This window comes from Salvelinus alpinus, chromosome 8 (genome assembly GCF_045679555.1).
Source record: "Salvelinus alpinus chromosome 8, SLU_Salpinus.1, whole genome shotgun sequence".
Lineage (NCBI taxonomy): Eukaryota > Metazoa > Chordata > Actinopteri > Salmoniformes > Salmonidae > Salvelinus > Salvelinus alpinus.
In genome coordinates this window covers 40,924,860-40,935,238 of record NC_092093.1, presented here as the reverse complement: position 1 = coordinate 40,935,238, position 10,379 = coordinate 40,924,860, and the positions used below count along the sequence as shown (strand labels likewise).

At 42.5% G+C, this 10,379-nt stretch overlaps 1 protein-coding gene across 3 annotated transcripts; it reads right to left on the bottom strand.

Annotated features, from left to right (window-relative positions):
• Positions 1–4,113: 4,113 nt before the first annotated feature.
• On the bottom strand, positions 4,114–9,872 carry LOC139583135 (cell division cycle-associated protein 4-like). 3 transcript variants are annotated; one of them, XM_071413914.1, is made up of 3 exons: positions 9,555–9,694; positions 7,407–7,477; positions 4,256–6,131 (listed from the first exon to the last, which is right to left on the bottom strand). In XM_071413914.1, coding segments are annotated over exons 2-3 (828 nt in total). In that variant the 5' UTR covers positions 7,409–7,477; positions 9,555–9,694; the 3' UTR covers positions 4,256–5,305. The 3 variants fall into 3 exon arrangements, with proteins under 3 accessions (XP_071270016.1, XP_071270015.1, XP_071270014.1); XM_071413913.1 differs by lacking the exon at positions 7,407–7,477 and adding an exon at positions 7,998–8,077 and having other exon boundaries at positions 4,612–6,131; positions 9,555–9,740; XM_071413915.1 differs by lacking the exon at positions 7,407–7,477 and having other exon boundaries at positions 4,114–6,131; positions 9,555–9,872.
• Positions 9,873–10,379: the final 507 nt, after the last annotated feature.

Here is a 10,379-nt window from a genome sequence, read left to right as displayed (position 1 = left end):
CATTCAGTCAGTCATGCTTCTAGCTGTTTGTTCTTATTTAAAATCATGTATCCTGCTGTGCCTGTTTCCCTGCCTGGTGCTGTTTATCCTCTCATTGCAGTTTTTCCACTCTGACTCTGTTTCCTGTTCAACATCTCACCACCCGGCTACCCTGTTCTGGATTCAGCTCACCACCACTCCCTTGGATTCCCCTCTGGACCTGTTTACCCTGTCCCAACCCAGCTCACTCCAATCTCAGCCTCCGCATCTGGTTTCCTACAACTCATCTGAGCTTCCCCGGATCTGCACTCTGTCTCTCCCTGTGTTACAATAAATACCTTGGTTCATTCATCCCTGTTTCCTTGTCTGAATCTGCTCTTGGGTTCCCCTGTGCTGCTCCGCCTAACAACGAAGGCTGCATACTATCGTTGACAGTGACGGACTGCTCAGAGTTGGAGGCCGAATCAAGCAATCTAAATTAGGAACAAACAATGTCAACCCCATCATAATTCCAGGTCACCACCACCTGACAACCTTGCATGTGTATCACCACCATGAGGCTGTGAAGCATCAAGGGAGACGCTTCACATAGGGTGCCATTCGAGCAGATGGACTCTGGTTGGTTGGAGCTAACAAGCTGACCAGACTGAAAGCGTGCGAACTTCCACCATCGCACGCAAGGTGATTAAAAAAATTAATAATAATAATTGTCCCCCCACACCAGACGCAATCAGGACACGCAGATTGAAATATCAAAACAAACTCTGAACCAACTATTTCATTTGGGGACAGGTCGAAAAGCATTAAACATTTATGGCAATTTAGCTAGCTAGCTTGCTGTTGCTAGCTAATTTGTCCTGGGATATAAACATTGGGTTGTTATTCTACCTGAAATGCACAAGGTCCTCTACTCCGACAATTAATCCACAGATAAAAGGGTGAACCGAGTTTGTTTCTAATAATCTCTCATCCTTCAGGCTTCTTATTCTTCTTCGGACTTTATATGCCGGTTGGCAACCAACTTTAAGGTGCATTACCACAACCGACTGGAGTGTTGGCCTCAGTTCACCTCTCAATCACCCACATGGGTATATGCTCCTATAAACCAATGAGGAGATGGGAGAGGCAGGACTTGCAGTACGTCGAGCATCACAAATAGAACCAAGTTCTATTTTAGCGCCTGGCTACGCAGACGCTAGTTGACATGTGCGAGCAATGTGGGTGCAATGATTGAATAACATGTATGTGTACATTTATTTTGCAACACTTGTAACATGTAAGGGGTGTGGTGCAGTCTTCAAGTGTGTCCCGTGCAATTAGCTCCATGGGAACTCCAGCAGATGGCAGAACTGCCAGCTGAGTGGCTACAGGTAGCACCACCTTTCACTTACGTAGGTGTGGACGTTTTCGGCTCTTGTGCACATGGGAGGTGGTCTCACGCCGCACCAGAGGAGGACACGCCAATAGCAAAAGGTGGGCGGTGATGTTCTCGTGCATGTGCACAAGAGCTGAACACATAGAAGTAATTGAATCACGAAGTGCTTCCAGCTTTATAAACGCCCTGAGAAGATTCTACTCAGAGGCATAGCAAAGCAGATACATTCAGATTGCGGAACAAACTTTGTTGGTGCTTGCTGAGACCTGAGGATGGTTGGATCAAGCTCCAATTCAGAAAGCAAGTAGAGGTATCTCCAAGAACAGAAATGTATCTAGGTATTCCACCTCACTCATCCCAAATGGGTGGTGCATGGGAGTGGATGATTGGCATTGCACGTCGTATCCTCGACTGCATGCTCCTCAAAGGTGGATCTTCACACCTTACACAGTCCTGACAACACTGATTACCAAGGTCACTGCTGTGATGAATGCCAGGCATCTCATCCCAGTATCTTCAGACCCAGAATCACCCCTCATCCTCACTCCAGCTATGCTTTTGACCCAGAAGACTGGCGTCCCCTCTCCTCCACCAGCCAAGTTCGGGGAAGTAGGACTCTACAAGCAAGAGTGGAAGCAGGTACAAAGTCTAGCGGACACCTTTTGAAACAGGTGGCGGCAGGAGTATCTCTGCACGCTGCAGAGCCGATGCAAGTGGCAGGACAAGATGCCAGATCTTAAAGAAGGGGATGTTGTCTTAATGAAGGACAGTCAGGCTAAAATAAATGAATGGCCTATGGCCATCATTGTGAAGACCCTTCCCGGTCGGGACGGGATGGTGAGGAAAGTCCACGTGAGAGTTGTCAAGGAGAGAACTACTTCTCTCGGCCTATCTCCGAAGGGGTTTTCCTTCTTTCTTCAGAAGACCTCAGTCGTCAGCGTTAGGTTTATGTGGGATTGTTAAAGACCCCAGGCAGGGAGTGTTTTGGACCTGTTAGTTGTTTAGCACCCCCTAGTGTCAGTTTAAGTGCAGCAGTGTAGAATTTACCTGTTTGTGTCATGTGACAGAAAGCAGTTTCCGAAGTCAAGCAATGTGTAAGATGTGCAAGTGTGACAGAGTAGTTTACAGTCCTTCTTAAGATGCAATGTCTAAGTACATTTGTTTATTAACACAAGATAAAAGTTTGTCACAATTTTCATGTTTCTGTAAAAGATGAAGATTTGAGTTAGCTGTTAACAACTTTGCATTAGCTTCAGTGCTATTTCTCCCTAGGGACACCTAGCATAGCAATATCAAGAATACAGTTGCATTCTAGTAACTTTATTTTATATTTGAATCTAGATTGAGTACTCATTCCTTATTTAGTGCAGTTAATGTGTAAGCCATTCTGTGCTCTACACTACTGTAACTAAAAACATGTACTTTCGTGTTTGTTGCAGTTTCACACTGTGATTCAAGTAAACTTTCAAAACTGCACCCTGCTTCTCATTTATTTGAATGAGTGTTTAGCTAACTGGATAGCTGGATTAGGGCTACTGTACATTTAGCGAGTTCAGTATAATGACATTATAGACGATTCTGTGCTTCCAACTTTGTGGCAACAGTTTGGGGAAGGCCCTTTCCTCTTTCAGCATGACAATGCACCCATGCACAAAGCGATGTCCATACAGAAATGGTTTGTCAAGATCGGTGTGGAAGAACTTGACTGGCCTGCACAGAACCCTGACCTCAACCCCATCGAACACCTTTGTGATGAATTGGAAAACCGACTGCAAGCCAGGCCTAACCGCACAACATCAGTGCCCGACCTCACTAATACTCTTTTGGCTGAATGGAAGCAAGTCCCTGCAGCAATGTGCCAACATCTAGTGGAAAGCCTTCCCAGAAGAGTGGAAGCTGTTATAGCAGCAAAGGGGCCATCATAAGCATAATGCCTATGATTTTGGAATGAGATGTTGAACGAGCAGGTGTACACATACTTTTGGTCATGTAGTGTATATATGAAACACAGGCAAATCACGTTTTTGACTGCACTGAGCCTTTAATATGACATACCACAAGAGTAACATAACTTTTCTGGGAGTTTGTCGACAAAACCTAGAGGCGTTACTACAGACCCTGGATACGATTCCAGGCTGTATCACAACCGGTCGTGATTGTGAGTCCCATAGGGCGGCGAACAATTGGCCCAGCGTCGTCCGGGTTAGGGTTTGGCCGAGGTAGGCCGCCATTGTAAATAAGAATTTGTTCTTAACTGACTTGCCTAGTTAAATAAAAAAAATAAAAAAATTGAAATCAGGTCCTTAGTTCTTGGGTTGTGATGACATTTGATTGTGGCGACATTACCCAATACCTGGTAACCTTGTCAAGAGGCTCAGATCTATTGGTATAACGGTGAGGGGCTTGAGATAGAGAAGTGCGAAGGAAGGGTGTAGTGACCTTAACCTAAGAGCAACCTCATTAAGAGGTCCGGAACTTGTCATAACAGCTAAGGTATTGGGTTGACATTGGACTGGGATTAAAGTCCTGGTTAGGGCTGACCCTGAATTCACTGCAGTGTCTGAATTCCTAGCGGTACGTCAGTAGTTGAAATCGCCAGCAGCAGGAATCATTTTTTAATAAGCAGGAAATCCTACGAATTTGAAATCAGAGACGTGATTGTTTGGCTTAGCTGCCGTACATCGTTTTGAATAAGAAAAGGGCTCTTTAGCTCAAAGATTGGCAGGAAAACTCAAAATACTGGATAAGCACACAATTCATTCATATTATGATTTTGGAACCTTTATTAAAAATGGTATAAACTGCTAGGTGACTCATAAAAAGCATAATCTTCTCAAGCTCATTGTCATGTATGTCAAGTGTATAGTACTTCATTATATAAAAAAAAAGAAACATGGTATCTCCCACCTCATGGCTGTTTAATCAGAAATCAGTTGTTTACTCACAATTTTATCTCGTGGCCGAGTGCAGGCTTTGAACGTGGTAAAAATAAAAAACCGCTGTTGGAACAGGTCAGCTGAAAAGCACAATTCTTTGCACGTTCTCAGTTTGGTTTGAACAAGGTCATTACTTCACTAAAAGTACGCAAAGAAAGTCAAGAAACGAAATACCAATTGATGTTTGAAAGGTGAAAAGCTTCTGCAACCGTTAGTATTGCCAAGGTTTAACATCACCATATGACTGAAATGAATAAATAAAGTCAGAACAGAAAATTAGACATATACCCATTATAATTATTCACTTGTAAGGAGACAATATAAGAACATGTGTAACTTTAATAGCAAACAGATGGCACCACATGCTAGGTGACAGCTAGCCGCAGTGCAAGATGGAACTGTCTGGCTCAACAAATGCCAAGTGTTTATAAGGAATACTGTATATAGTGCATATAGCACCAAACCATAGACCAAGATCACATTGTGAGCATACTGAACATAATTCATGTTTTCAACAATGCCTATTTGCTCTTGTAGCTCAAAGACACAACCAAAGATAAACCTGTGAAAACAAGGTAAATTACTCCCCAATCACACATTGAGCTTTCGTGCAATCGTTCTTGCTTACAAATGTAAAAAATAAAGACAGTCGGGAACAATTCCCAGACTGTCTCTACAGTAAAAAATATATAGTTTAACTATACATATTTTCTTTAAAAAAAGATTATTAATGTAAATGTTGTGCTGCTCTGAATTCATGTAGTGTAATAGGTACAATAATTTAAACCAAAAAGAGGACATATTGAAATACAAAGTAAACATAATAAATAAGTATGGTGAACTTGAGAAACTGTTAACCTCTAAGATAAAAACAAAACAAAATGGCATTGCATGGAGACGGATATCACTCAGTTTCCATACAGAGGAAGGTATGTAGACACTGTATGTTCACACATACAAGACAAAAAGTCATAGGCACAAGTTCAACCAAACAGTCGAGTTTTAAGTCTGTAAGCTATGAGCCGACAATGATCTCCATAATGTGGTCAAGTTCACTGAGATCGGTTCTATAGCTGGAGTTGGACGCGGGGCCGTGGGAGGAGGCCATGCTGTCCAGAAGGTTGTAAGGCCCCATCTTGGGGGTGCTCTGAATGCCTGTGAGCATGGTGTCCAAGTCATAATAGGAGGCATCCACGGCTGAGAACAGCTCCTCTAGTGCCGGGTCTGACCCAGGGGTGCCATTTTTGATCTCGAACGTCCCAAACACCTGCCCCATCACTGTTTTAGCCCCCTCCCCAGACATCGCCCCATCCTCCACCTCCGAACCGGAGTCTTTGATGACCCGGTCCTCTACCGCCGCCATTCTCACTTCTGCCCTGTCCCAGCAGTGGTCGATGGTCCCCAAGAGGGCCGGGGCCCCGTCGCTAACTGTCACAGAACAGAGAGCCTCGTCCGTTACCACTTCTTCCTCGCGGCAACTATCGTAGCCCATCACTGAGTAGAGCTTGGGCCCACCGCCCTGCTGCTCCAGCGCCGATGACCGACACAAAACCTCGGTGGCCACCAGGTGGTCAGATGGGCCAGAGCCGCCGAAAGCCTCAGTGACCAACTGCCAGCTACCGTCATGGGTCATCTCCTCCTGGATATGGCGCACCGTGTTGGCAACGAGCACCGAGCGGCACATGTTGGGCTCCACCAGCATGTGGCACAGCTGCAGCTTGATCAGAGACATGTCCAGCAGGAACTGGCGCTGCCGGCTGTACAACACTGCCTTGTTGTCCGTCGCCGCGTCCACACTGTCAGAGAACTTGCGTTTGGTGCCCTTGGAGTACATGTTGGCCCTGTGGGTGGAGCCAAATAGGACTTTGGTTAGAACATATTAAGCTTTTTAAATAATTTGCCTTTTCCATTCACTTGTTTAGCATGTTACGCTTAGTATTTCAGTGTTTTGTATTGTTCTGTAAAGATGTCATAAGCCCTATTTACTTATTGTAATAAGATTTCTTAATAAAACATACTAGAATATCAAGATTTTAAAAGGTTGTCATGACAATTTGCTAATGCTAGAAATGAAATGTACAACCCGAGTGCACCTGAAAATCAAAGATATTATGAATAATGTACTTGTGTTCATTTACTTTGCTTCACCTTTCCTACGGGTACGGACAGGCACATACACGAGGCGGGTTCCTCTTTTGCGCATCGCTTCAGTACGTCACTGAACAACTAGCTCTCGAAACTAAGCGGCATTCTAGTTTAAAAATATATATATTTCTCGCTGATATGAAAGGTCCTTATGCTTCCAAAACCATACTGCAAGCGACACGTCTTACTGTTCAGATTGAGCATCGGGGCTCTTAACAAAACTCCCCTGTAAAGACGACGCCTTCGTCCAATGACTCCTATGTGTAATCTAATGGAACTGAGAGTTATGATCAAGTGGTATTGAACAACTGCTTCTATTCTTAACTCTCTTTCAGGTCTTTTCAGACAGACCTGGAAGGTGCCAGCTAAGTGGAACATCCAACTTAGATCACCACACTGATAAAAAAGATATCATTTGCTACCAGAATTCTTGTGATTGGAGCACACTCTAGCTCTCCAGTCTTGAAACAGATAGCAAGTTCAAGGCTTGTTTGTGTGCTACAGTATAAGGAAAGAAAGAGGAACAATGCCAGTAAGCCATTCGTCTGAACTGATGCTATCTTTGCCAACGTCCACATCTTCTAATATGACATTTTAGTAAATGCCTTTTAAGACAGAGGGATTCAAAAAAAGACATGTTTACAGACAAAGAGTTACATCAACTAAAAAAACAGTTTGTTAACTATCAAGAGCATATTCCAACCAATGTCAGTATTGGTAAATCATTTTCAAAAGTACATACTGTAGCCCTAAAATAAATACATACAGACTTGTTTTAGCCATTTGCAAGAAAGGCGAAACACGAAGATGTGGAAATTGGACCTTTGTCAATTCAAGCATAGTGCCTTCTATAGAAGAAAATAACCCACTCCTGATGCAAGCATTAGTAATATTAACCCAAAATATCACACCGAGTACAAATAAAATGGCAGACACGCACTGAAAATGGCTAAACAGCACTTTGTACATACATCCAGAACTGAGACGAGTGTTGGACATTTGCCTCCAGCCACAGCGGCCAGCCAACCAGAGCAGCGGAAGCCTAAAAGTGACAAACATGCAACTAGAGCAGGGACAACACATGACAGTTCCAGCATGTCAATGCACATTACATCCAATGTCACTGGGTGACCCGTGTGTGCGCAGAGGGGGAGGGGAAGATGCACTACAACTCAGCTACTGGGACCAGGCGCTGAGGAACTATGAAAAGGCTAATAATAATGCCCGCTTTACCTCCTCAATGCCAAGTTGTTTGTGTCACATCGCATTGGGTTAGAACCTAGTGTGGTTGTTTGAGCTTCAGGAAGAGGGAAGGGCAGTGTGCATCGTTTTGTACACCAAACCAAACAACCGTTAGTTGCAGGCAAAAACGAAGAACCACATACGTAATGCAAAAAATATATAATGTTGAAGGGTGGAATTGTTATGAAAATTATAGGATTTGTTTGATAGTCACAAATATCACAGGAGAAAATCTTAATTAACAACCGTTAGCTATAAGGATAACACATAACATTGAAGGGGGGTCAAGGTTGAGATGAAGGCATGGGAGATTAGCCTACCTGACAAGAGCGACATCCCAGCACTGTAGATACATTGACCAGAATGCAAGCCGACACATCCTCTGCAGCGTGACTAAAAACTACACCACATGTCAGGGGACACACAGCAGCAGCTATTTCACTTCCTTGCCCGTTTGCAGTCATTTGAGAAGGTTACATTGTTTTTAGGGCAATGTGGAAGTGACTTACTGAAAGTGGAATGACATTAATGTTTCAAAAAAAGAGTTGCATCTATGTTCTTATTCCCCACACCTCAAATCGTGAAGCAATTTATGAGCATTTCCCAGGGTGAATAAACTCCCAGCTGCCTCTTGTATGGCAAATCGCAACAAAAATCTACACAGGACAAATTATGTTCAAGTGGATTGGATTTATTTTAATACTTCATCTTTGTACACAGCATTGCAGTAACAAACCTATTGGACAGTTGAGTTTCCAGTGTTTGCTTTGACAGTGACATCAAACTCCAAGAGGGCCTTAATAGACTGATGGGCTTTTTATTTCTTATAAAAATGTCAATTTTAAAAGAAAAAAAAATAACTGCCAAATAAAATGAACATCTGCCCTTTTGGCCACATATTATCCCTTAAAAAAAGGTTGCAGTTTAGTAGCTGCAGTCAACTGCAGTATTTTGGACACAGTAATTGCAGAAAATTGAATTGCAGTTTACCTCCACTCTCATTTCTGAATCATTATTTTCCTGCTATGTTAGAATGTAGCCAGAGCTCTACGTCATCTGGCCAGTAATGGTAGCATTGTGACCACGTCAGGCAAACGGAGTAGTAACATTTTCATGGGTGGAGCGTCCACAGTAGGGAGGCATGATGGTTTGTTAGAAATAGCGGTATGTGTAGGTTATTCAACACTTCGACAAGGTAAGAGGCCTGGAGGGTGGCACGGTGGAAATTTGAAAAACGTTACAAGAAAACACTGAAGATGAGCTACTAGGTTTTATCGTTTACATCCACTGGTGTAAAGGTCAAATGATCCCTTACGAAAAAAGATTGCAGTCAGAGTGCAGTATAACTGCAGTATGCGGCAAATACTGTGTCAAAGTTTTTTTTTATTTTTTTAACAGTATAACATACATTATTATAAGACAACAAAACTTGGTCCACCACGATAAGTTACTTTACATGTTGTTTGTGTTGTCCTCTTTAACTTACTTTTTAGACACGAACATAAAAACCTAGAGGGAAAGGGAGGCCATTTTGAATTGACAAATCTAACGTTAGTCCTGCTAACTTCTGGTCGCCGAAGTCGCTAACAAGTAGTTTTAAAATGTATCCTGATAGACCACGTCTGGATCTAACCCATCAAAGTACTGATTTATTACCAGTCTATTTACTGGTAACAGAGGTTACAGTGTAACAAATATATTTGGAAAGTTCAGCATTAAATACCGCTCGTGAACATCATGATAACTTACGTTCGAAATCCACCGCGCATTTGAAACACTTTCGGGGGACTTTTATTTTTAAAGAACAAACTGACCATTTAAAACTCGTTACACTCAACGCACATTACGTAATGCATATTTCAATGTGTTGGGCTTACCTTTACAAAATCAGTTTTTTTAGCCGAGGGTTCATGTGATCTTCGTGAATAAACAGATTAAAGGCGTAGCTTCCACCGACACAGATTGCAGTCGAAGCACTGCTGCTTGGCGTAACGGGCAGAGGGAAGGGTGTCGTGAGCGGACACATAGGTCTTGATCGACAGGCCGTCTGTTGAAATGGGAGAAACATGAACAAAAGCCAGACTGAAGAAACAGGAGATGCCAGACCAGTACTCTGCCAGCAGCACAAATAATGACGTCAAGTTGTATGGTAATGCTGAAACCTTCAAAATAAAAGACCACATTTCAATGTGGATAACTCAAAGACATTGAATTTTGGCCACTTTTATTGTGCCAACAAGAAAAGGCAATAGGTTATTTAAGTAAACAAATATACAAATATGGTTTTCACATTTATTTTAACAGAGAAGTCATACTGAGACTAGGATCTCTTTTACAGATGAGCCCTGCATAAATACTTGAAACACATACAATATACAAAATTACAAAACACTAAGAAAAACAGACACATTTATCAACATAGAGATCATTATTCTGAACTGACGAAGGGGGACAAGATCATCTAATAATCTCTAAATAAAGGGGGCAAAAAAACTAAAAGCAGGTTTACCCAACTCTGTGGAGACCGAAGGGGCCTCCAATATTATCCAAGCCTGAGACCGGGTTTGGTAATTTGTCAGTCTAAATTAAAATAATGATGATAGACACAAGTTTCTGCATGAGTGCATTGTAGAATAACACAAGAAAATGCTGTTCTCTTCTTACATACAAAGAGGCCCGTCAAATCACTTTTTGATACAAAG

Excerpts from the sequence above, each read along its gene's own strand:
- LOC139583135 (XM_071413913.1), bottom strand. The coding sequence starts at position 8,056 with ATGTGTCGGCTTGCATTCTGGTCAATGTATCTACAGTGCTGGGATGTC. Across the intron at positions 6,132-7,997 it reads TGGGATGTCGCTCTTGTCAG|GGCCAACATGTACTCCAAGG; the intron begins GTAGGCTAATCT and ends CTCCACCCACAG.